Here is a 27546-nt window from a genome sequence, read left to right on the forward strand (position 1 = left end):
TTTGTATCAGTTTCTGCAAATTGGTTTTGCCAAGGTTGTGGGTTCATAGTAACCAAGCAGTCTCATGATTTCAGGGTAGCAACTTACAGAGCTGGAAAGTATTTTATGGTTGAAACCAGTTGATTGGTAACAGGAAACCCAAATTTAATCAAAATCAAAATAGAAGAAAGAAACATAAACAGGAAATGTTGCTGATTTTGGCAGTATTAATAATAATGGCTTATGAACTCTAGAAACTGAGTACAACATCCAGACTTTCACCTCTGTTAATTCTAGATGTGTTTTTTTTATTATGCATCGTTGAGATATGTAGAGACTTTCAGAGTCTGCTGAGTTTCCTGAATTTTTATTCTGGCCATTGCAATGTCCCTTCCTCTACGTCAAAACAACTTTGGGAGCTTTGTGTCTGTGGAAAAAGAATCAAGTATTAACTCACATGTTTGTCCTTACAGAACAATCTACTAGTCTCCATACAACTTAATTACTCCTAATTGTATGCAAGGCCTTATTGTTTTTAGTAATGTGCCAAACAAAAAGCAAACAATAGCCAAATTCTGTTTTAAGGGGACAGTTCAAATAGTTGAAATAGCACCGGTTAAAAAAACACCATGAGGGAGGAGGCTTAAAAACATAAATTAAGTGATAAAGTCTTTGTTGGCACAAGAGAAAACACAGCACTGTCAGGTTTATCTCCAGAACAATCAGTAGAAAAAATGATTTTTCTCAGATAATGGAACTGTGTGAAGCCTGAAGATTGGAGCTGCATCTGATGGGTTGTACTTGTGTTATTGTAGTAAACTGTATGCAGCTGATAGTATTATCTTGAGCTCAAGAATAAATTGTAATGATAGTAAGTACTGTCTTTGGAATAAAGAGAATATGTGTTTATAATTTTTTTGTTAGAATATTTGGATTTCAATATTAGGAGATTGTGTTTTGAATCTTGGGTTTGCGTTTCTGTGAGTATGTGGACTTTCTTCAACTGTAAAAACAGACTTGGCATAAAAATCACTCACAGTCTCTGCTAACTGAGGAACTTGGAAAATTCTTAGGGATTAATTGCAACTCTAGGAAGACCCAGTTAAATAAAGTCAATAGTAGAAGGCTTTCCTTAATACTTATCATGTGTGGGCAGGGCTATGTTTGCCGTTTTTCTGGATGAGGCATAGTGTAGTTTATTCTAAGTGGATGCTTCCAGTTCAGGGAGGACTTTGCTGAACTGAAAATGCCCATTTTCTGTGGTGTGACAGCACAGCTGAGCACTGCTGAACTTCCCTCTGGGGGGGGACACCTGTTCTTATCCTTTCTCAGTGTATTTCTGAAATGAGGGCAACTTTAGCATTTCAAAAAGCCAGTTCTTATGCAAATACCTCCTGTCTGGAAGTTTGCAGTACAGACACATGGGTAGAGCTTTCTCAAAAACATAACTTAGTGTTATTAACCCTCCTCTTCAGGTGCAGTTTTCTGCAGCCGTGAGATTTGTTTACTCTGCTTGAAGACTCCTGAAACGTGAACTTTCCAAACACTCAGCAGAGGAACTGGGGCAGCAAGTCCCCAGTTTTCCCTTTCTGCTTAGTTTTAAAGCTGACCTATTCTAACTGCCTGGAGAATGTACTTTTCCTGTTAGCTGGGTTGCACTGCACGAAGCTATAGTTCACGTTGTGGAACATCTTGAAGTCTATATTATTGTAATGGAAGAAGAATGTTAGGAATCTTTTGTGGATTTTTTTTTTTTTCCCAGCAGAGCTTTCTGTATCCTTGGATCACAGAGAACAAAGGATTTTGTAACTTTTCTGTTCCTTAGTAGCAGGCATTTTCTGATTCGAGGGCTCCGTGATGGATCCTCTCCTTTCTCTCTTCAATAAATAATTGTTGGGTTGACAATTTTAGGTAGTATGCAAAACCTTAAATTTTCAGTTTTCAGCTGGTGGCACACCCCTGCTTTGCTTTGTTTTTATTTTTCTCCTGGATGGCTTTGTGGCTTTATTCAGCATTACTCCAGGCTTTGCATAGTTCTTGCGAACCTGTGGGAATACTGACCTGGCTTTTTCCATCCTGAGTTCCTATGTGTGAATAAAAAGGCTGAAATAGAGGTCAAGGACTCAGTATATTGAGAGCAACATAATTTAAGAGCTTGGTCAGTGGAAGGTTTTTTTCTTAAATTAAAAGAGAAAGGAGCATTAAAGCTTATTTTCATTTTATTATATATAATTTTTTGTTTGTTTTATATTTTTGTAACTTCCAATTTGTAACTTCTCACCCAACATGTGAAAGATATCTTTTGTTAGGGCTTGATAAAGCCTAGAAGAAGGAATAGAAGACTTGAAAAATTTCAGGTGTTTCTGTGGTTGTCTGTATGAATTGCAATTTGGTGTTGAAAAATTGTGTGGCTTGAAATAATCATCAGAAAGAGAGGCTGACTTAGTGTGTTCACCTTTAACATAAATGCAGACTCTCTAATGAGGTGGTTTTGTTGCTGTTATTAACTGTTTATAATTTTCCTGCATTATTCCCTTAATACAGATTTTGATGGAGAATGAAAACCTAGAGCAATTTTTTTTTCTTAACTAGATCTGATTAGGAGTAGAACAAGGCTTTGTTGCATTTTTTTTTTAATTTTTGGTTTTAAAATGAACTGCTAACTGGTGTTTAGGAGAAACAGTAGCCAAATGTGAGCACATGAGGAGTGTCGGCCAATCTATGCTGGGTGGTGGTGGTGGTGATTGTTTCTCACTGAAATACAAAGCTGAGATCCCCTTGACCATCAAGTGGCAACAGTGCCATTATATTTTTACTCTCCAGCGAAAACGAGTGCTTGAGGCTTGGTTTATTGTTAGTTCTGCTGAACATAAAGCACTCGTATCGTTCCTTTTGGTTGCTATTGCAAACACACATATAGTCACTTTTTTTTTTAATTGATGGGCAACTTGTCTCCTTCATGGAAACCTGACCCCAGTACCTTCATATTTATGTCTGGAAATGCTGACTCTGAGATACTTCAGCCTGCTCTCAAGTGGACTGTATTTCCTTAGGAAGCTTTGCAGTCTGCTTGAAACAAAACTGTTGTTGAGTTAGAAATCATGTATTCACTCATACAGTGTTTTTGTTTTCCCTCCTATCCACTTAGATATGTTTCATGTAAATTAAAAATAGTCTAGTTGTATAACTGAATTGAAAAATAGCTTATAGATATATGCTTTCCTGTGTTTTATGGCATATAAATCAAACACAGCTCAGTACCTCACAGGAGCAAATGTGGCTCCATTAAAAAAAAAAAAAGTTTTTTTCTCCTATTACATATCTTTATCATTTCTAGCTAGAATTATTCTTAAGAGCAATCTCTTTTAGTGTTCCCTAGTTATGGCTTTTGGATAATACTTTTCCTTTTGCAAGGCTTGCTTGATACTTGAGTTGATGTTTTACACTAGTTATTTCTTGGTCTGTTTTAAAGGAACTCCATCAACCTCGTTGCATGTTTCCTGTAGTTTGCAGTCAAACTTATCTGCTACCATAGCAATCTAATCTTTGTGTTCTTGAATAACACTATTTAAAATTTTTTGCCTGAAAACTGGCTGTGGTTTTGGTTTTATTCACTATTGAGCCCTGAGAGTGACATTATGCCCCTTGGTTAGAAAATGTATCTTAAAATTGACAAATGTACTGTGTCAGCTCAGCTTCAACAGATCTGGATATGTGCATTCATTATGTCAGTTAATTATGACTACTCCAAAGAACACAAATTGGCAGGTAACAGGGCAAGTAGTAGACTTGATTTTTCTGTTTGGTTCACTGACATTCCTTCCAGATTACTAAGATTTCCTTGTCACTTGAAAAGTGAGTGTTCTGGCAAAAGCTTTATGTAAGCATGAAACATATGGGCAACACTTATAAAAACTGGGATATTTTGCGAGTACAACATGTTGGGAGATGTTGCACAATGTTTAGCCCATAGTGCTTTTTTGTGAATAGGTAGCAATGTCATTCAGTGTTTGGTGATACGAAAATGGAAATTCTTTATTTGTTACCCAGTGACTTCAAATCTGCCCGGTGGTTTTGTGGTGTATTGCAGGTTGACTTCGAGTATTTTTAGAGGAGAAGGGTGGTATGCTGCCCCAGTAAAGAGGCACTTACCACGGTACTTGAGGCAAATATGCATACAAAAACAAATGTAAATATAGACTTCAAGAGCAGGGTTTATGCTGGTACAGGTCGTGTTGGGATATGCTAAATGCTTGCCACGATGCTTCCTAACACCTCTTCATTTATTATGAGATGTGCCCTGCCCTGAGCAGCAGACACTTAAAAATTGACCACTGGAAATATTAATTCACATCTGAGGTAATATGATGTATTAACTTTCTGCTACAGGCCAGGTTTGGACTAACTTCCTTATTTCTTCTATGTATAACCTTATTACTGTGTAAATACGGCAAAAGAAGTTCATACCTGACATAATATAGAAGAAAAAAACTTTGACATGAATTTCTACAGAAAGGATCCAAATTGAATGGTACTGAGCAAAAATAGTAAAAAAAAATTATTTATGAAAACAGGATTACATTAAATCAGCTGCAGTAACATCTTGCTACTTGATCCTGTTTTTCTTTGCAAAAATATGATATTTCTTGAGCTAAAGCCCCCACGCAGGAACTGGAAACAGAAGTGGGCCAAATATTAGTTCCTTACTTGTTTGTTTTTCTAGATTTTGGCAGAAATTGCACATTCTTTGCTTTCATTTTTTGCTTCCCCACACTCGACATTTTGTATCTTAAGTTTACAAATTTCTTTCCAGTTTATTTTGCATGAACTTACTGGGTTTTGGTGTTGCATCAATTCTTCTAAGCAGAACTTCCCTGAGTCTTGAAAGTGGAAAAGATGAGTTTAATTCCAGCCATAGTCAAGGCTCTGAGATAAATGAGTTGCGTAACTCAGAGCCTCGGTTGTCTAACCACAAAACAATGCTTTCTTGTTTACTTGTGGTCGTTAATTTAGCTTAAGCATTTCCTGCGCTGTATCACAAGGTTGTGTAAATGGAGTTTTGTAGAGTTCTCCTGGCTTATATGTTTCTTGTAAACAACAGTTGTAGAAATAGCTTTGAGTCCATAAAAATACAAATTAGCTCGCAGGGGAGTGGAGACACCGGTCCTTGAGATAGTGCACTGTGGGCAGTCATTTGCTTGTGTGCAAAAAGAAAGGAGTCTTAGGGCTTGAGGAACATATGTTGGGCCTGTTTGTGTAGGCAGCATAACTCCAGCTCTCTCCTTCCTGACTGGTCCTTAAAGCCTTGGCATTGGAATAGAAGGTTCAGCAGCCCACAAAGGCCGGCTTTCAAATCTGGGTACACACACTCCTAAGAGATGTTTATTTAGAGTTAGTCGGGTGCCTGTAGCATTTTTGGGGTAGGTTGGAGCAGTCAAAGCGACCAGGAGAGGTTCCACCCCTCTGTGGGGTTGCTTCCTGAATACTGAGAAGCGCAAACGGAGATCGCTCCCTTCTGCAAGCGTAGCTGGTTCAAAGGTGCTGCCGGGACTCTGCAGTCCCTCAGGAGCATTTCAGCTCCCTCAAGGCAGGACCTTGCCTCTAGGAGGTGGCAATCACAAGGAATCCAAGGGTTAATACAGCTGGCTTCCTAAAGACCCCTTTGTTCAGAGCCTTGGGGTGGGGGGAGCTTTGCATTTCTGCACCTCTCCCGTGTAGCCAGAATACATAGTTTGGAAACCAAGAAAAACTAGCTTGAGGCATGTTGCTGTGCATGAAAACGTGGCCCCAAAATACATATGGGATTTGATGGCTGAGCTATAAAGTTGGTGATAATCTTTATTCCTATGGCATGCTCATATATTTGATTTAGGTACTGCAAAATTTACATCCTTGACTAATTTTGTTCTCCTGAGATCAGCCCAAATTTGGGAGGAGTCCCCATGTGAAGATGGATAACAATCCAGATCAGTGCTTTAAGGTGAATGGGGAAGTTAAAGCTTCTCATCCGTGTGCCGTCTCAGTGATGTGTGCTTCCAGCATGCCTGTGTTTAATTTCAGAAAGAGCTTTGGCATCTTTGAGGGACAAATCTCAATAGCATTGAGGTATTTGAATAAATATCCCTGTACATTCTGCCAGATTTCGGTTTGGTTTGGTCTTTAACCCTTAGGTGACTAACTTAAGGTCTCTTTCTGCTGATTCTGTAAAACACAGCTCAACCTCATAATACCTGAGCCATCATGCATTTTTGGGAGCTATTTGTCTCCAAGGCATTCTGGAGAGTCTGGTGGATTTACAGCACCTTGAACTGAGCAGTTCTCAAAGAATTGGTTATGAATACGTGACTTTGCTGCTTGCTTGTGTAACTTGAAATTCTGCTTTATGTGCCACCTTGCACTTGGTTTGGCAAATGTAATTATTGTTCAGGTGAACTTCACGGAGTTGTGCTACCGTTCAGTGAATTTTTCGTAGAAGATGATTTGATTTACTTTGAAAAATACTTTGGTAATAAAAAATACTTTTGGTAATAAAGATATGCTGCCAGTGTAAGTGCAGAATTTCTTGTGGAGCTGCATCTTTTTATCCAGAAGACTTTCTCCTGGTGCCAACTCAGAGCAGTGTTTTTCTGGATACATGCATTGGCTGTGACTCAGTCCAGTACTGTTTATATCTGTAGTGTTGACTCAGTGAAGAAGCAGGTGGGATTTCCCAAATGGAATAATTTAGCTTAGGAGATAAAATTAATTTAACTGTTTTAATTTGTTGTTGTTTAACACTCTAAATCCAGAATGCTTTTGCTTGTCTTAAGCTAGCTGTCTTCTTTTCTGCTGAATAGTCCCCAACTCTAAAGTAAAAGCTAATAGGTTATCCTTGACAGCTGATGCAGCCCACATCTCCTAATGTGGCATGGTTTGAGCTGGTGTGATGCTAAGGCTTCTGCAATGTAAACCAGTGCAGGCTTTTATTTTACTGTAAACTGTGTCTAGAAACCCTGATTGTACAACTTGACATTCTTCATTCACTCTGAGTGTATATGTTTTTATTTATGTGCATGCACATAAATGGAATCATTTCATACTTTTGGCAGCTGTATATACCAGTTGTGTTTTTTAATATGGGAACTGTTCATAAGGAAAAAAATCCTGTAGATGTTGAAAATGTGGACATAAAACCAGCTGTGAAAATAAAACTTGTTCACCTTTACCAGAAGGGTCTAGACTTCTGTTGTGCTTTGATCTTCTTACCTAAACAATTACTTCATTTCCTTAGCTTCTCAAAAGCAGAAAGATCTTGGTGTTGTGAGTAAACTTTAGTTTGGCAAAGTAGCTTGTAGTGCTGTGGTTTGGTGCTGATACATAATTAGGATCCTTGCCTAGCTAATGTATGGAAAAATGGGTGACAAATTGGCTCATGCTTAGCTGTGGTGAAACACAACTCTGAACTTGATGTATGGATAAGTTTATTTCCTCTGCTTCCACCCTTTGGGGAGATCTGTCCCACTCTCTCTTCCTTACACATCTGCTTTGCAACTTCCACAGGGATGTTATTTACACAGCACTGTTTGTTCTTGACTGAAACAGATGAACTTGTTCCCTTCAAATGTTATCTGTGGTGATAGCTAAAAATAAGCTAAACTGGGACAATTTTTTACTGTGTCTAAAGCTATGAACAGGAGAAATTGAGATGTGCAGTATGTTTCTGTAAAATGGGTTGTGTTAAAATGTGATTTTACCTTTTCCTTTTTTTTTCTTTTTTAATTAGCTGAATGCTTCAGTGCCTTGCCCCAGTGCTTCTGCCTGTGCTTAATTGAATCTGTTAATATCTTACGCTTTTTTCTTGGATTTTTTAAAACTTTTTGTTCTTTGCTACTTGGTTTTTTATGTATTTTGATAATCAGGAGAACTTATTTTCATCATAGTGTAGTGTGATAGGTTAAAGGAAAAAACGATGCCAAGATACCTGGGTGTGTGGATTTGCAAGTGTGGCCTTTTTCACAGGAGGTGTTTCCAGCTGTGTAGATGTGCAGAAGCAGGAGCACAGATGCCTAGAAAAGGGTTTGCAACATGTGTCCTTTAAAAACTCTGAGGCTGTTGTTTTTTTATTCTGATAAGAAGACTGAAATGGAAAGAAAGTGGGTTTTGGACAGAAAAATGGAACTGTTTGTGTTTTGTTATCCAAATATTCCAATTGCATCCAGGAAGATGGAGAGTGTGGGGTTGGTTGGCTTTTGCAAAAGGAAGAGACTTCTTAATTCCCAGTAATGTTTTTTGTCCCTGTTGAGTGTATTTCAGAATGTTGTTCAGTGTGATGGGGCCAGATACACACAGTGTCTCATCACTCTTGGAAATGGCCTCAGCTCAGTGTGTAACCTGCATTGCAACAGCCTTAAACTGGTTTCCTGTATAAAGCTTTGTCTTTGACTTAGTCTTGGCTTCTCTCCTGCAACTCCACATCTGTGAATGACTCATAATAAGCAGGGCCATCAGAAAAAGAGTGTGTACATTTTTATCCAAATCTGTAGGGCTTTTGTTTCTAATTTTTTTGCAGTCTTGCTACATTCTTCCCTCCCGTGTAATGAATCACACAGTGCCCATACACACATACCTGACAACAAAAGTGGCTGTGCATTGGAAGCTGAACTGTAAACAAATGGAAAGAATATCCCCAGCCATCAGTCTGCTGAGAGCAGAGCTTTTGTGTTTGGCAGGTATCCTCTGTCAGCCCTCGAGGCACTTAGGATATTATGATTTTCTTTCCTCCTGTAAACAGCAAGTAGTGTTAAATGGGTACTCTGGCTTGAGGGCAGAGTTGGATCTGTTGGGCACTGGCAGCAACTGAGGTTCTACCTCCTGAGGCACTCTAGGGATTTTTTTTTTTTTTTGAGCTTACACAGCATCCAGTGACTCAAGAAGGCAGTCCTGCTGCAGAGCTTGTTGGAAAAATGCTGAGCCAAGCTTTACATCTCTTACTTGTCCTACCCTCACCCAAATGCTTTGGCTGATGTCCAGGTGTGTGACAGCACTGGGGGAGCTCAGTCAGCTGTCCTGTCCCCTTTGGAGTGTTGACAGTGCTGCACTGAAGGGAAGGGGCAAAATGCTGGAGCCTCAAAGCTGGGTCCTTGTCTTACATATTTTCCTCTCGCTGAACACCTTCCTAGGGAACAACAGCCCCCAGATTTAGAGCAGGTGATGTGCATGGCAGCTCATGCACTACTGATGATGGGGAATCAACTGAGGTAGGCAAGGTGAAAGTGGGGCTGCACCCTCCCACAGAGTTTTGTTCTCCCTTGTGTCAGAGAGGAAGACTACAGTAGTGGAGAAGTTGGTTGCTGGCATAAATATTCATACATTCTATTGCTGTGATGAGTAATGTTTTATAACAGCAGTGGGTTGTATGGGATGTTGGTGAGGTTTTCCTCCAGCTACCAGAGCTACCCTTCTCCAGCTGTCTCCTCCAAAACTCCTGCCCTTTGGATCATGGGTCAGGGGAATTGATGACATCTAAGCTCTGTTAATTGTGGGAGAGTGCTCTTGCTGACTTCATGGCTGGCTGCAGGCTGCTGCTGCCAGTTCCTCACTACAAAGGATTTGGAACAAATTAATACAACGTGAAAATTGTTTCTGGCCAGCCTATCACTTTGGCCACAGGCTGCCAAATTTCCTGGAAAACTGAAATCCAGAAAGGCATGTTTGAAGGAAGGGAGACAATTAACTAAGTCTGTGGATAAAATAATGAAAGCTAAACCACATCTTTCCTTTATACTTCTCAGTGGAGGTGACACTTTTGGGATGTTAGTCTGGAGAGCAGCTTGGCCATGGAGTATGGGAAGGTTGAGGTCATGGATGCTTTATTCTTATATATTTAGGTAGCAAAAATGCTTTATGAACATTAAAAGGATAGACTCAATCTCTCCCCACCATGTGGCAGCTGGGTACACTTTTGGCCTTGATACTCTCCTTTTGCAGTACCAGTCAAGTGGTTACAAACCTGACATGGAAAATTTGTGTTAGTTTGAGACACTTGTTTTCAAGAAAATACTAAGTGAAGTTGTGCTATGCTTGGCTTTGTTTTTCATGTTAGACTTCAAGTGAATTTTTATTAGGTAAGGAATTTCCAACCAACCCTCTGCTGATCCCAGAAACCAGACCATTGATTTCATCTCTGGTCATGGAAATCAAGGATTCAGAAGGACTTTGTAAAGAAAGGTGCAGGGTATGATCTTGGAGGTATTTTTCAATTTGAGGGATTCTATGGCTGATATATGGTGGCTTCCAAAGAGGCTCTCTTCCCACTTGGTCATGATTGAGCAACCAAATACTGTAAAGGAGAAGAGGTTTTAGTTTCAATCGAGGTTTTGACAGTGAAAGGTGAGAGAGAACAGGCTCTAGAAATGCCAGCATCAAACTGAAGAAGTTGAGAAAAGCTTGGATGAAGGAACAGGGGGTTGAAGACTTTTTTTAGGAATATCAGCTGGCATATCTACTATGGGAAATAGCAAAGGTCCTCCAGTGTTTCTGAAGGATGGCATGGGAGACTTCCAGGAATATTCTACCCAGTTATAGAGATGGAGTGTTTGTGGCTTTAGTACTGAACAAGTGCTAGTCTGAGGCAGCTGACAGAACAATTTTAATCAGGTAACACAGTGCTGACAACTACTCAGGGTTTGTTTTCAAGAGCAGCTGGCAGAGAGCAAAGCAGTCACTTTATTATCTTCACTAAAATCCTAAATCTCGTGCCATGCACTTGCCTGTGCTCCGTGTCACATCATTGCTCTGTGGTTGTGTGGATGAGCTCAGCCCATGTGTGCCTTTGAAAGGAGGGATTTCTAACAAGGAAAAAGGGGCTCCCAAAGCAACCCCAGCTTCACAGCCTGCGTTCAAGCTGTGACTTGTCTCAAAAATGAATAAACAAACAGACTTTCTCTATGCAGAGCCTTGGCAGGCAGCGTTCTCCCTAGAGATAGATTTGTTTTGCAAAAGTGGAAAAATGTGTTAGTTATCTGAAATTTACAGTTGTTATGTATTAGATTATTGGTTCTAGATAGACTTCTATAGTTATGCAACTCTAAAAATATTGATGATGGAATGTCAAGGCAAGTAGCCTTCTGGATAACACAAGGATTTTAAAATTTTTCTTTTTTTTTTCCCCTTATGCTGTAAGTCACCAAATCTGTCAGGTCCCTACTAGAACTACAACCAAGTCTCTAGGAATACTTGTTCAAAATCAATGTCTTTTTGGTATTTTTTTCTTGTGTTCTTTTTTGACAATTTATGCAGAGGTAGTGAAAGAAAGCCCAGTTTATTTTGAGCTTTCCCTTTTTCTCCATGTTGCTGTTCTCTTTATTCATCATTAAAGACGGATGGGTGAAACTCCACGAATTTTTGGTTGTATAATTGGTTTTAATCATTTGCCAACAATTTTAATTTTTAATATCAACAATTTGGTTTTAAAATAGTATGCAGGGGAATAAAAGGCTATTGAAAAGTAAATAATAATAAGTTAATTAGTGAATATGCCTAATAATATAGTGTTCATCGTTCTGTATTGTAGAGGAAATGTGGCCTTAAGGGCAGGATGAAGAATAGGGATATCTTACCTGTTTGTGCTTACAAGCACATTCAGGTAACATGGGCCTTGACCAGGAAAACCTCATCTAGCTGGAAAGTAGCCCAAAAAGAAGCTGTAGATACTGGACTTCCAAGGGGGTGTTTCAACAGCAGCAGAAAAGCATCCTGTGTTCAGTCTGCTTTTTTCCCAGCACTATTTTGCCTGTCAGAAGTTACAGCACATCTGACCTCTTTATGGATAACTCGGCAGTTGGATATTGAGTTCCTCCTAACAGGAGATAGAGTGGAACCCACCCAAAAAAGCCCAGATATTAAACAGTCTATTGTCATTTACTAAGCACGCTGAAATTCTTCCAATTCTTCCTTGGCTGCTGTACCAGAGCAAAAATGCTCCCTTTTAAACACTGTAAGTTGGTTTCATGGGTATGGTTTTGTTTGCACTGTTTGTAAATTTTTTTTCCCTGACTCCTCAATAAGAGGTGATGCTTATTTTCACCTTCAGTCCAAGAGTCCTTTTGTCATGGAATGTGTAGACATGGGATAGTTTTGGTAATATTCTGGATACCATGTGGGTCCTGACCTTCTCATTAATGTTTGTCATCATGCTATGTGGACAGGTGTGTTTTCCCAGTTTCCTTGGCTGTTGAATGTTCTGGGAACTTCTCAGGAATTTTGGAGTTTGTCTCCCTTTGCTCAACCCCCTTTCCTGATCCCTCCAGTTGACTCTGAGCAGCCTGTGGTGAACATCCTCAAAACCTAAAGGTTGCTCTGTGTATGGGTTTAAGGAAGTTTTAATGTCTGATTTTCTTTCATTGTCTCTGAAAAACTTGGACATATCTGTGAAGCCACTGAAGAGCCTGAAATACTGAGATTGCTGTGTGTAACAGGTTACTTAATGAAGTTTATAGTCAGAAATAAAGCAAAAAGAACACGTAATCTTATTGAAAAGCCAATTGTTAGTCTTGAATTCTACTTTTTATGCAGACTTCTTGTTTGTTTGGGCCCTGTTACTTCTCTTACCAGACCTGTTCATTTTAGCTGAGCTGTCTCTCTGACTTCTTAGTTCCTAAGCTGAAAACTGGAACTGAGACTGGCTTTGCAATTACAAGAAAAATGGAAAATCATTTTGTTTGGATTTCAGCAAATTCAATTTAAGGTCAGATTTTTATTTTTTTTTCTTTAACAATGTGCACTCTATCTTTTTATTCCTAAAGGCATATTTTCAGCAATTTGGCTTAACTCTGTGGTCATGGGGGTGGAATTCTTTATCTTGGCTTGATATAAGGAAGCTTTCAGAGTATGTGTGGGATAGTGTGTGCCTTCGTGCACAGCAAAACATAATCTTTTTGTCAGGTGGTTTCTGGTTCGATGAAAGAAGGTTTTGGTTCTGTTTCTTTGTGTCTGATAACAGCTTGGTAACTTTGAAGAAAGAGCTCTGGCTTTCAATACAAATAACTGTCCATTTAACTTACAAATTAATACTAAATAAAAATCAATGTGGTTACGTAGCTGGCATGTTGCCATGGAAGTTTCAGAAGAAAATCAAACCTAATTAATATGAGGACAGTGTTGACATAAGTGTTATGAGTTCTCGTTCAGTGGATAGGAAAGGTAAATTGAGTACTTACCTTCAGGTATATTATTCTAGAGTTTCTTACTAAAATTAAAATATCTCATTATCTGTCCTGTTAAAGAGTATTTTGATGGAAGGAATGATTTTGTTTCATTGTAGATGAGACCTGAAAAGCAGAACATGCCTTTTTATTTTTTCTCCTATTTTAAAAATGTAGTCTTTCAGTGCAAACAGAGGAAGAAGTTTTGACACTAATCAAGAAATATTACATTGAGTTTTACATAGCAAGAGTTTGGAAAATAAGATACAAAGCTGATGTATGAGATTAACAACGTTATGATAATACACTGATTAAGTCAAGTCTCTAAATGAGTCTTGGGTTCAGTTCCTGTAAAATATGATCTGTATTGTAATAATTTTTTAAATGATAAAATAACATTTGAACTGAAAGTTCAAATCCGTTTTCCATGTGAACTCAGAAGAAATTACAATTGGGCTTTTTTATGATTTGGTGATTAAGTAGACAAATGGTCTACTTCATGGGTACCATAACAGTTAACACCTGTTTCAACTGTTTTATATTTGTATTGGATGGAACCTCAGCAATCCAATATGTCTTGAAAAGCAAAAACCTAATATAAAATATTTCATGGTATGGAAGAAATTATAATAAACAGAGTATAGCTTAAAATATAAAATGCTTATTTTGCACATTTACATAGGTTTCATCTGGATTTCTGAAACCAATGTTACAATTTTGTGTAAAAGCAATCCCAGTTTTTGTGAAGGTTGGTGAAGTAATTATTCAATACCATGAAATAAATACTGTCTCTAAGAAAACAATATTTCCTGAGTTGCAGAGGTTGGCAGAAATGAATCAATTTGCCAGTCAGAAGTCAAGTACACTGTGTTAATTAATACTTGGTTTGTGGTTTCTCTCAAATCTGCTTTGGGGACAGGGACCCCTCACTGGCAGAAGGGTGGGGTGGTCTCCTAAGGCAGGTAACCAGGCATGGCTTTCCAGGGCTCGTGTGGGAACCTTGTCAAAGCACTGATGCCTTCCTATTTCTCATTAGGGGCACTCTGAGCAGTTGTCCTGTGCACATTTGTTTGGGTTCAGGGAGTACTTTCATGGGCTTGGTAGTGCTTTTGCTGTAGAATGAGCTGTTAGAAAGTTAACTGCTCTTCTCCTGTTTTTTCTTTTGCCTCCTGTTTATGGTCCCTGGTCCTGCAGGCAGATGTGCCTGTGCTTCTGGACAAGACTTAACAAAAAGGATCATTTTGTCTGCTGCTTCTGAATTTGTGGTTGCCTGAAGAGCTTCAGCTGCCAGAGCTGTCAGCTAAGGGGCCCCAAACATCTCCTCCCCTCTGCCCTTCCCACCTCAGTTAGACCAGGGGCCTCTTCCAGTAAATGCTGTTTTCTCTGCCAGATATGAAGCTAGACCTGGTGGCTGCAAAGGAAGCTCTGCCATCAAATGAAGGAGAGCAGCAAGAACTTTGACTTTTGATTGATTACAGTGTTCTTATAAAACTAAAGTTTGTCTTGTCTTCTGCAGGTAACTACTTGGACCTGTCTCTTTAAGCATTCTCGCAGTGGCTGAGGATAGTGGGGCTCTAGTGACCTGCATCTCTAGGAAGAAAGCTTGAAAAGTGTCTCTTAAAAGTTACTTGAAGTGGAATTTGGCAAAGCATTAGATAACTGTATTTGTTGGCATAATATTTCCTGGGTTAGGGTTAGTGATGGTAACTGAAGTACTGAGCATTAGTGTCACTTCTTAGTGTTTGTTACTGGACTGGTATTTTGAAATAATTAATTTTGAGAATCATTAATGTAATTTACGAAGTCAGAAAATGTGCAACTTTGTCTATTAAAATCTGAAAGCTTATTTCAAATTTGAGATGGGACTGTGTTGTGCCTTCCGTGGCAGCACAGGTACAACACTGCTGGTGCCCTCAGCCTCCTACAAAAGGCTTGTTCTCTTGGGTGTTTCACAACTTGGAAACTTAATGCTTTTAGAAGAAAGCTTGGTTTCATAGTAAAATTTTAATTACTACTAGTAAGATTACTAAAATAAACTGCCAGAGTGTATCCATCAGATGTAAATTACTAGAACTCAATACAGTATTTCAAAAGTGAAGTTTATTTTCAGAGTCACGGTTAGTACTCTCAGGATTTGTTTAGAAAGAAGTTCATCTTGGGATGTGATGACCTAGCTGACTTTTTTTTCCTAAACACAAATTAAAGTTTGCTTTTATCTCAGTTTATCTGATCTGAGGTAAACTTCAATGGCTTACTAAATTGCAGCTGCTTGCAGTGAGCACCGTAAATGGTTTGGGCTCTTAATGACTTCTGCATAAATTTGATAAGTCTGGAATGATTCTCTTGCTCATTTCCCTGCAAAAGATGCTGGCTTTGTCTTGTTGAACAAAATCTATTTAGCCTCTCAATTATGAAAGAAATTGATAACTCTCCCCTTGTTTTTGGCTACTCTTACTGTTTTCAGAAATGCTAGAACTGCCTTTGCCTATTTTGGAGAGGAAGAAAGGCTTCAAGACCAGTGACACGTTTCACGCACCTCTTGCAAGCTTCCTTAAATATAGGTGCTTGGTTTGGGAATAAACATAGGTGAAAATGTATGTAATTGTGGGTAGCATCACAATTCATGAACTGCTGTTGAAATTTAAATTTTCTTAACTGTAATTTCTCCTCAGAAAAATAGGAAACTTTAGGAAGTTAAATGGAAGAGTAAATAGATATAATTGATGCAAAGAATTACAGCAGGAGGAAGGGAGGGGGGCAAAAGGAGGCAAAATAGCTAACCTAAAAGGAAACATAATATATTGCTTCACATATTTCATCTCCAGATTTGAGACTTTTTTTCCTTCTATAGTGAAATATATCAGTCTAAGTGTAACTCAATTTAAGACACAGTTCTGAGCACTTTATTTGTTCAGTACACAATGGAGATGGTAGTGACTAGATCACCTTTATATAGAAAAACAACCAAATGAAAAATGGTCAGAGTGATACCTCCTCATGCATTAAATCGTGCTGCAGCTTGAAGTGACAAAATGCCATATTGCAGTGTGTCTCTTATGTGAAGAGCTGCTTTGAGGTACAGACCTTCAACTTCAGTCTTTCCAAAAGCCCCAAACAGTCTTCCCTATCTTTTCAGAGGTATTGTGAGACCTGACAAATGGATTGTCATAAAGTATCTTATATGTTGAAAGGTATCTTTATAGCGTGATGTAACAACTAAACCCACTGGTTATTAACTGGAGATGTTTCTAAAGTGCCATTTGCTCCAACTTCACTCCTGTCTGTACTGTTGTGGGGTTTTTTTCCATGAAACCAGTTTAGGATGTTTGCATTCCCTCTTCTTAACTTTGTCTGTGCTTGTTGGATTCTATCAGTTGTTCCATCAGTTGTTGTTGGGGCTGAGCTGTAAATCAGGTCACCAGGATGATTCAGATTAAAAATAAACCTACAATAAAAATCTTGGAATTCACTTTGTCAGCATTCTACTTAAATGCCCTGCAGAGCATCACTGCTATTATCTAAGCCATCTCTTGTTTGTATTCAGTTTAGAAATCAGGCATTTGCAGCTGGAACAAAAAGATCTGTCTATTCCCAAAAGTGCAACTTCAACTTTGCATCTGTCATGTTCTCATCTCCAGTTTATCTCCTGTACCCTCTGATTAGAAGCAGTCTTGGTCCCATGTTTTGCTGCAAGTAGTGTAGTAGTACTCCTCACTTCCCAAAAGCTTTTCATGGCTATTCCAGAGTTAATGGAAAACTTGTAAAGCGACATGTAAAGCCACTGTGAAGTGGCTGCTTCAAGAAAGTTGTGGGTTGGGTTTTTTTCTGCTGGTATTGGTAACTTGTAAATCTGAAAAACTGAAATCTTCTCTGATTTGTTTTCTCTCCTTCCAGGAAACCTTGTTCTGGTGAAACATGCACCAGTGTTCTCATACAGGCACTTCAGGGTTTTGAAGGAGAAGAGGGCATTATTTACTCAGACTTGTGGAATTGAGAAGTCGGGAATTGCTCTGGACAGGCTTCATTTGCTGCCTCTGCTCTGGCTCCACTTGAGTTAAATAACATGAACTTCTGAACTGTACTAGATAAAACTTCCTAGTGTGCACTTCCTCCATGGTATTTAAGTGTTGTTATTGATATTTTGAGAAGCCTATTTCAAATGGAGTGGCACTGCTTCCTCTGGGCTATGAGAAGTCATCTCATGCCTCTAGCCTGTGTCTGCTCACTTGCATTTGTTATTAAATTGTGTTAGCTGAGTTAACATTAGCTTAAGAGTTTGGAGTTGCTTTTGTAATTGGAAGAGAGCAGAGAACTAAGGAGTGGAAACTTAGTTTTGAAGCCAGTGGTGGGGTGAGCTAAAGGTTTGGTTTGTACATGAGAAATACAGCAAAATCGTGATGAGCTTCTCCAGTAGTCCAGTACTCTGTTTAGAGGCATCCTTTTCTCCAGGGAAAAGGAAATTGTCCTCTTCACAATCAGTTGGAGCTGCTGTGTTTTGAATTGGTTGCTGGGTCTCAGGTTGGAACACAGACAAGCTACAACATAAGATGTATGCAAACAGTTGTATCATTTTAAGTGCAGTCATGTACATTAAATTTGCAGTTATGGGTTTAAATACATGTAGGAGATGAGCCAGGCCCTTAACTCAGGTCTTGCTCTTGAAATCACTGAATGTTGCAACAGCTTCCTGTGAGCTTCCAAGCCGTGTTGTACAACCATGTTGTGTCCTGCTGCTGAGGTGTGAGCACAGTATTGAGCAGCACTAACAAGTGTTTAGATTTTTTAGCACTTTCTCAGTCTCGATAAACCAAATGGCAGTAGCTCTATACTTCAATATAAAAAACAGCACAGTAGAGGATCTGGTTTGTTTGTTTGTTTTTTTTAACGTGACTTTTTTTTTGGTCTTGTTGTGGTTCTGGTTTTTGACCTTGATATAGCAAGTCTTGTGCCCTCCCAGCTGTCTTTTGATCCTACTGTTAGAACTGCATGGCAGAGTATGTACTGTGACTGAATTGTTGTACTTACACCATGTGTACTTTCTAACTAAAATATGCATCAGTGTGTTAGAGCTCTAGTATGCAAATGCAAACATCTGTTTGGACTCAGCAAGTGACTTGCAAAAGGTTGATCTGGTTATTAGTCAGTTGCTGACAAATGTTTATTGCATGGGAAAAAATTACCCAGAGTACATGTACTCATGGAGAATTTCTGTATGTAAGCCTGTAAACTTTCTCCTATGTATTTAGTGACCAGATCTTGCTTTTGTTTTACAGCTGCTGCAGAGGGCAAAGGGAAAAGTGGGGAAGACTTTTTTCAGAAGGTAAGGTATTTTAGTTCTATGACAGCAGCTGACTAGAGGAGAAATTATACTCATTGCTCATTCATGAGATCAACTAATTAGACTTCATGTGCAGTTTCTACTGTATTGATCACATTTTAAAAAATGTTTGTCATTTAAAGTGTCTATTAACCACCAGCCATGCATGGGATGTGATGAGAAATAGGTTCTTTGGTGTATGCTACTGTCATCCATTCACAACAACCTCTTAGTAAATTAACAATTTTAACAGTTCCTTAACTGACAGTGTCAAAATTTGCATCGTGAAATTTTGTTCTACTTGATAGCAGGGTAGGTTAATCCAGAAGATGTTGTGAGGTGGTCTTAAGGATTTTCTCTCTGTGGATAAATGCTGCATCCTGTTATTGAAAAACTGACTTGCAACCTCTTGTGATATTGTTGAAAGTGTAAATATTTAGTTGAGAAATGCAAAGGCCTTTTAAGAAAGAAATGCACAATCCACAAAGTCATTCAATAAAGTTTGTGGTTAGACAAGAGACACGGAAGAACTGAGGAAAAAAAAGTCCTGCAGCAACTAAACTACAAAGAGAAACATGGTCAAGAATAGTGACTTGGAAATAACTTCTACAAAGCAGCATGGTATTGGTTTGTTGCTGTTTGGTTTTGTTGGGGTTTTTTTTTCAAGAGTAGTGTGCAAAATATTATTACCAAATTGTTTGGGAAGATCTGCATACTGTTAAAAACAATGAACTCTTTTATCTTGATGCTTTATACTGAAATGTCTTGACACTCCTTTTTGACTTGTAGTCCGTTGAAGTATTTTGTTGTACTTTTCATGTTTTCCTTATATTTATAAGTGATACTTCCAAAAGGTCTCTTTAGATTGGAGAGAATACTTCATCCTTCACATGGTTGTCAGATGCTTTGATGAAGGCTGTTGGGGAGGAGTACGTATACTGCCAAAAAGTTTGGTTTAGGAAGAATTTTGTGGGAGTCTTCAGATTTATGTTGCTCTTGACTGACAATGATTCTTTTCCAAACATGGTGCTTGTGCTCAACTGTCTAATATCAGTGTGCACAGAGGGAATTGTGTCAATAACTCTTCCTTAGGACTTTACCAAAATGCATGGTTTCTTGCTGAAACAAAACTGAGCCATAGTTGCAGCGTGTGCTTCCTTCTACACATTATTCATTTAACCACAGTGTTTTCTCTCACTTGTATAAATCTGATCTCAGTTCTTGAGGCTGTGGATAAAATATTTCCTCTGCATGGGATTGAGTGACTTTTATATTTTACATGTGTAGGTGGATGCCTGGTTATTTACTGCAGTTATGATGGACCTTGGTTATGTAGTTATTACTGTAATAGCAAAAAATACTGTTTTGAATTCAACAGGAAAGCAGAATGTGCTGAACTAGAAGTATTTGAATAAAAGAGTGCATTACTTACATTGATAGTACAGTGACTGTCTTGGCATTAATATCTCGTTATATTTATGCACAGATATTATATGGGCACAGCGTGGGTGCTGCCATGGGTTCAAGCTGCTTCATTTTGACATCAGCTCAATAGTGCAGACTCCTGAAGTTTCTAAGTACATATACACAATAGTAAAGCTAGTAAAACCAGATGGAACCTATCTTCTTTGAGCTTTCTTTTGTTGGAAGAAATCTTTGGACAGTTGCTCATAGCTTACTCACTGTCTCTGTCTGTGCAATTTCCTTTAATCAGACCTAACCTTTTTCCTTTCTCATGTGAATTGAATAAGGCAGAGTATCTGGAGGTAAAATGAAGAACATTTTCACGTGTTTCAGGTTGTGTAGTGAGGAAGAAAGTGATTTGTAGCACTAAAAACACGTTGCAAACTAAGGCAGCAAGATACTTCAGGAACTTGACACAAATTTGAAACTATAGCACATGCATTTTTTTAAAGCAGTTTTGGAAACGAGACTTCAGGACATTATTGGCAGGCTTTTGAGTGGAGCAGGGAGGGGGGGGAAGTGCAGCATTCAAGAGACACATCAAGAACTTGAGAGTGTAATTTGCATGAATAATGCAAATAATATTATTACATAGTATTTTCTGATGAACTAACCTCAGTGCACTGGAGTTAACTCTTGAGTGGAAGTGGTGTGAGAGGTGAAACAAGTTTACATATGAACGTTGAAATGACAAGTAACGAGGCAAAGGTTTGAGAAGGTGTCAAGACATGCAGACCAAGAGGGAGGAGAGAGGAGGCTGGTACTGGGGTGAGTGCTGGCAGATGGCTCTGGAAGGGGCTGCTGGTCTGATTTGTGACTTCTCAGGGTAGAACAGTGCTCAGCTCCTAATTAGCTTCTCCTTGGGAGGAACAGAAGTTGCTCACATGCTCTCTGAAGTCAGGGACTCAGCCTGGATTGTTGACCTATGCAGAGTATGCCCTAATGAATCTCTCAGACATTTAAAGGAAGTTAATACAGGGGTTTGGTGCTAAGTAGTCTTTTCCTTGGTCTTTAAACATGAGAAGGCAGTATTACTTTGGATTTTTGTAATCAAGCAGACTCTGAGTGGATGTGAACTGCTCCTATCAACTTTTAACTTTCGGAGTTTAATAATAACAATTTAGATGTCAAAATGCATTATTTCACTGAGTATTTTAACAGAAACAAGCACATCTAATGCAGTTTTTGGTGGAGTTACAGAATAATCCCCAGTTTTTAGCTGCAAGGGCCAAAATTCAGCTAATATTTCTGCCCTGTCGTGGCAGGGAAGATCAAGTGATGAAGTACCTCTTCCTCTGCTCCTGAATTGAAGTCAAAAGTAGATAAATGTCTTTTGGTAGTGTCTTTTTAAAAAATCTGAGAACTTTATTACACTTTGATATTTCTAAGTTTTAGGGTTTCCCTCACTTGAAACAACACTAACGTCATCTAATCCAGATTTTGCAGAAACCACTGGAGAACTGCTAATAATTTAGCAAGAAATAAGTAAATAATGGGATAGTTTTCTCTCTAGAGCTCTTGGACCTGCAGTTCAGTGACAGGTAATCTTAAATAAATATGGATTGGTTTGCTGTTGTGTTACATACTATTTATGTAAAAAATCCTTGTGGACCCTGTTCTCTAAATTGTTGTTCTAATTTATTCTGTGAGAGGAATACATAAGTTATTGCTTGTTCTTGATCCAAAGCCCATTTTCAGCTGATGGTGGATTTTTTCCATTAAGTCCCATAACATCTGGTTCACGCCTCATAGGCAAGCAGTGCTTTTTCCCAGACAAAGCCAGGACATGGTTCCAAGGAACATATAATTTATGTAGCACTGTAGATACACATGGCACTCTTATACAAAATGTAAGAAGGTGGTGAGCCTCTGCCCTGAAGAGTTCATAATCCAAAACAGATGAGGGTCGGCCGTGTGGACAGAGGGGAATTTAATGCATCATTTCGGTTTGTTTTCAGCTCTTGCATCATCAAGGTTTTGGTTTGGGTTGTTTTTTTTTTTTTCCCTAAACACTTGGCAATCTTAGTGCTGATGGTAAACTTTCATTCTGAAATTTCTCAGGACAAGAGTGCACCTCGAGCTTTATCCAGGGTCTGTCAGCAGTGGGGTGGGTGATAGGTGAAGGCTGTGGGTTCAGTAGGGTTTGGGTGGAGTCCTTGGGCTGATGTGGGACTGCATGTGCAGAAAGTGGTGACTGGGAATGATGCACACCTGGTGCTCTGCCCAAGTGCTTGACTCTGGGTCAGAGTTAAGCTCTGCAGCTCAGCATGATTCGGTGTGTACGTGTTAGTCGTGGGCTTCTGGAGTATTCCTGGAGGGGCTCCTCAGCTCTTGCTTTCCCGGCTTTCAGGAGTTCATTTGCAGAGCTTGATTGTTGTGGGAAGCACAATATACTGTGGGGTTTACCATTTCTGAGTGTTTGAGATTATTTTACCTTTTATGTATTGAGTTTGGGGTTTTGTTGCCTTTTTTTTTTTTTTTTAATCAAATAGAAATGGTGTTTTTATGCATTTACCCAGTTGCAGGTACCTGGGGGTTTTAAGATATCTCTGGATTTAGGCAAAAGGTGCATTTAAATGCTTGTGCTTCTCTTGACTGCAAACTCTTATTCCCTGAAGGGGTTATAAACATGCATGGAAGTATGAAGTTGCAGTTGGACAAATGTTGCATATGTGTGCCAAAATATCTTCTGTTAATTACTGGGATCTCAGAAGTGCAAAGAAAGACTAGAAGGTTTTTCTCTGGGTTTATTTTTTTCCACTTTTTCCCTTCCTGTCCTGTAGTTGTAACATGTTTAAACTGTAGCTTCTGATTTTATTAAATAATTAGCACCTTAAGAGACACTGAGGCCATTTTGGAAGCACTTCGTGGTGAAACCATCCTTTAAAACCAGCTGGCTTTTCAGTGCAGGTATTTGGAAACAGTATCAGTAAGAGATTTAAAAAAACCCAACCAACCAAAAAAAGATAAAAACCACCCTGCAATTATTTGAAGATGTGAAAAATAGGTATATCTAACTGCATCTTTAAGCATGTTCCTGTTAAGTTTTTCTGTATGCAGTAGCTACTAATAAGTGTGCATTACCTTTCATTTGTTTAAGAGGCTCTTGGCAACTGCCTCGAACACTGTTTACTTATCTGAGACTGAAAAAAAACTTGGTTTGAAACATTGTGTATTTTCTCTTGTATCTTTGAAAAATATCTGTCGTGTTGATCTGGGGCAAACCTAACTTATTTAGAATTCTTGTATATGAATATATTGGGACACTGTTGATATATATGTTAATATGTCTGCAAGTATAGCTAGTATATTCTGATACAAATAAATTTAGCTGAAAAAAGTTACTTTTCTGTTTGCATTAGGTCAGGCTGAAAGTTGTCTATCAGTCTTCCTCTTTAGCCTCTGAACATGAAATGTATCTAGAGCTTCAAACGTGGGTGGTTTAGGGCACTTTCAAGCATTGAAGATATTAATCATTGACCTGAGACTAAGATGTCTCAAGCTAATTATTATCCATGTTCAGCAACGAGTTCTGAAGGGTTTTCCATGTGTCTTCATCCATGACTTTTCTCAAGCTGCCTATTTATAGCTACAGTTTCCCTGAGGCCATATTCCCAATTCCAATGGCAACCGCTCTGCTATCGGTTTCTTCTCCGTGTTATTTATCTTGCTGGTGAGACATGGTGAGTCCATGGTGATTTTAGACATTATTATCATTGTGGGTCTTGTCTCTATTTCAACCACAGGACCAGTTTTGAACTGAGGAACTCATTCTCCTTTTCCTGGGTAGAAATCAGTCTGTGCATTAGCATTAAAATAACCTCCTGATGTAGAGTTTGGCTCATGGCATGTGACAAGGATATATTAAGGCCATACATTTCCAGAATTGGCTGGAAACACCCGGCTTTGCTGGGCTGGGCTGGGAACACTGGCATGCACTTCTAATTTATAGGGAGCTTCCTCTCATTTAGCTTCCTGGGAAGAGGAAATGACTGCTGGGAGAGAGGGTGGCGTGGATTAGAGGGCTGAAAGAATGTCAGTGGCAGTCAGCATTTGCAGGAAGTTTTGGGATTGAGAAGTTTGTCTCCCCTTTGGCAAAACCACACCCAGTAGAAAGGGGACTGTTTAGGTTGGATCAGTTTCTCTACAAAGGTAAATCTAGAATGCTTACTTAACTTTTTGCTTAGTTCAGGCAGAGCTAAGTGGTGGGAAGGCTTCACTTTTGTGGGAAGCTGCATTCATCCTGTCTCTGTTATAGGGACTGTTCTGTCAAGGTAAGGAAGCAATTACAAGGGTTTATTGTTTCATTTAATTTTTTGTTTCTTCTGGGCACCATCTCGAGAGTTGACCTGTAATATCAAAATGTTCTCTGGTGGGCCTCGTCCTTGCAGTGCCCAGTGCAGGTAAAAGTCTTAAACCAACAACTGTCCTTGACAGGTTGCTTGTGAATAATTCCCCTGGCCAGAAACAGTGGAGATTTTGATCCCATACTGTTATGGTGAGTGGCTCTTTATATGTCACTGCTTGGAGCTGGATTTTATGCCACTTTATTGCTATACCTAACACTTTGTGCAAGGTATCTTGCATTGTGAAGCAGGAGAGGAATGATTTGTCACCACAGTCTCAATTGAGATGCTTAATGCTTTTCATTCTGGGAATTAAACCCTCCCTTAAAACAGAAGAGGGATTTCAGTTCCTCAGAAATGCTTGTACTCCTTCCCTGGGGAGAAAAAAAAAAAGGAAAAAAGGAACAAATAGAAGATGAAGATGAGAATGATACAACTTAAGAATATACACTAGGTTTGTGATTTGCAGGGAGGAGACTTGCTGATTCTGCTATTGCAGAGGAGAGTTGGATGCATCTTGCTGTTTTAAGTGTTCTGTGGGCTTATTTTAAGTAATACCTGTTTGGTGTTTTTTTTTTGGTTTTTTTTTTTTTTTTAGAATTTCCCCTTCTTGCTACTACTTGTGTAGAATTCATAAATGCTGTACACGCAGATACATTTATAACTAAGTTGTTTTGCATGCTTGAATAACCCCTTTACATTTTTTTACTATACTTTGTCACTTATTTAAAATAAAAGTATTACCCCTGGCCTTTGGCTGATATTTCCATTGAGGGTAAACAAAACATTCAAGTCAAGTAAATGAAGGGGTATAATGTTTCTCTCGGGTAGAGGAATGTGATTCATAGTATTATTCTCACTTAACTCTATTTACTGTATTTTTAAATGAAGTACAAAGTTCTGTAAATGTTCTTGTTGTAGAAGGTTCACTTAATGCAGTTTTGGGCAGCAACAATACCGCAGTATTTGCTTTAACAAGACCCATGTTTTAAGAAGGATCTTGCTCAGTTCATTTCAGGTGAAGTGAAGGTTAAAAAGAGATGCAGTGTGTGTGTGTGCATACATACATGTGTTCTCATCCCTTCCAGGCTAAAAATCCCTTGCTGGAAAAGGAAACAATATAAATTCCAAAGCTATATCCACACAGGTAGCTTTCCCAGTTCCCTCCTTTGGGATTTAGAGCTTTTATGTACAACCTGGAAGTCTGAGTTGTAAAACTGATGTATTTTACTCTGCTGCCTTTATTGCTTTCATACATAATTTGTTTATTAGTTTTTTTAGGTGTTATCAGCTGATACAAGTTTATCAAAACTATGAATAAATACATAAATACATTGTCTATCATGTGGACTTTATCTTCTAATTTTAGTTTTGCTAACTCTTCATCCTGCACATGCTTGCCTTAGTTCTTGATAAAGTCTTAAGGAATAGTTGTGAATATCATGTGCAGATGGCAAATTTGAGTCAGTCTGGGCTAGGATATAGTCCTTGACAACAAACAGCCTGTTTGCTGCTTGGTGGAAGTCTCAAAGTCTGTAAATGCAGACCACAAAATTGTTGGTCATGAGAAGTTGGAGGGAAGCATGTTGGTATTTTGCTTAGCTTGACATGAAGCTGTCTAGCAGTGTGCAAATGGGAAACAGGCAAGCCTTCTGTTCCCTTTTTATACGTCAGTCTAGATTAGTTGGAAAATTTAAAACCGCTTTAATGCCTTTTTTAATGAAGTTATTTTAGCATTTAGTGAAAACTTGAAATAAAAACCAGTTTAACAAAGATGGACAAGTGAGCATGTGAAGATGAATTTCCTGCAGCATTGAAACAAATGGCTTGGAGTGGAAGCATGAACAAAAACATGGCAGTACTGAACTTTATCCATATTCCATAGGGTAGTGTCTAAAATATTTTAAATATTTTTCAAGACAGGTGAAATCAGGGAAGAAGGACTGGCCAAGTGGTCGTCACCTACAGATAATTTTCTAAAAATGGGTTTGGGTTTTCTGGCTACTGGAATATAAAGCAGGAAAATCACGTGGCCCCATCCTACAGGATACACGGTCACTCCTGCCCTTGCAGCTGGGAAGGTACTGTTGTTGTAATGCTCCTTTCTGTACAGACACACGACTGGAGCTTCACCCACATCCTCCCTATGCATTGTTTCATTGTGTATTTTAACCAGTTTACGCATACATGTATATTACTAGTCCTGACAATCTAAATTAAGAGAACTTATTAAAGGATTTTCTGTGTTTTGTAGCATAATTCTGGCTGTGATTCCACTCTGCAAAGGAGATGGTTTTTCTGGTGCACAGGAGCACAGACTGCAAACTCTGGATGGTGGTGCTGTAGTCTGGAATGTGTGGGAGCCTGGGGGCCATTGCCACTGCTCCTGCTCAGGAACAGCCTCTCACCCCTATCTGCAGAAAGGTGGTGGTAATAACTTCTTTTTAAAGCATTAGTTTTGAAAAATATTGAATTCTAGTTTGGACAACAAGGCTTGGAATGCAAATCTGTTGCTGTATCCAAAATGTTGGCCAGACTTCCACAAGAGCTACATATTTGCCCCAAGCTTTGGGCTAAGTTTTGTCATCTCCCTTAACTTGTTTCATTCCTCATATTTCCCTGCCAAACCCAGCAGTCCTTGATGCAGTCCCACTGATGTGCTCTGGCTCCCTGTGGCCTCCCCAGTTCTGGAGGGCTCTGCATTCGCTCTGGCAGTTCCTGGGGAACTTCACACAACTCCTCTTTGTGTCTTGCTCGTCCTTCCCACCCTTGTTCTTCTCTTGCTTTCTCCTCCCCTCAACCCTCCAAAACACAAAAAACCATCAAGTATAATACTTCTTCTGGTTCCAGCTACACCCATTGCTCTGTTCCTGCTGCCAAAACTCATGCTCAGGGATTAGTCATCCTCTCGGATTCTGCTGCATCACCCCTTCTGCATTGGAAGAAATAAAAAATAAGTATCAGCCCATTTAAAATTTTACTTGTCTGCTGTGGCTCTTCAGCTCAGGTCTTCTCCTGCTCACATAGAAATATATTTTTCTTTAATTTTCATGCAAATTATATTCCATGGTTCAAATAATCTATAAACATAAGCTTGTTTATACAGCTGTAAATGCATAAAAACTGAGGGAGCTAATACAACTTCTCTCACAGCAGAAGATGGAAGATGAAAATTTCAAACCAGGTATTCAGAAACTCCTAAAATTTGTGTGTGTGTGTTCTTACTTGGCATCCTGATGTCTGATTTGAAAATTATCAC

The 27546-nt window shown here is 38.9% G+C and overlaps 1 protein-coding gene across 2 annotated transcripts in view; it reads left to right on the forward strand.

The window, feature by feature from the left end:
- Positions 1–27546, forward strand: part of BICC1 (BicC family RNA binding protein 1) — a 101420-nt gene that overhangs the window by 14737 nt on the left and 59137 nt on the right. For both annotated transcript variants that reach the window (XM_050340676.1, XM_050340684.1), the window contains exon 2: positions 18434–18480. In XM_050340676.1, the coding sequence (XP_050196633.1) occupies positions 18434–18480 (47 nt within the window). The remainder of the gene's footprint in view (positions 1–18433; positions 18481–27546) is intronic.

This window comes from Myiozetetes cayanensis, unplaced genomic scaffold (genome assembly GCF_022539395.1).
Source record: "Myiozetetes cayanensis isolate MyiCay16 unplaced genomic scaffold, myiCay2020 scf10, whole genome shotgun sequence".
NCBI classification, from domain to species: Eukaryota; Metazoa; Chordata; class Aves; order Passeriformes; family Tyrannidae; genus Myiozetetes; species Myiozetetes cayanensis.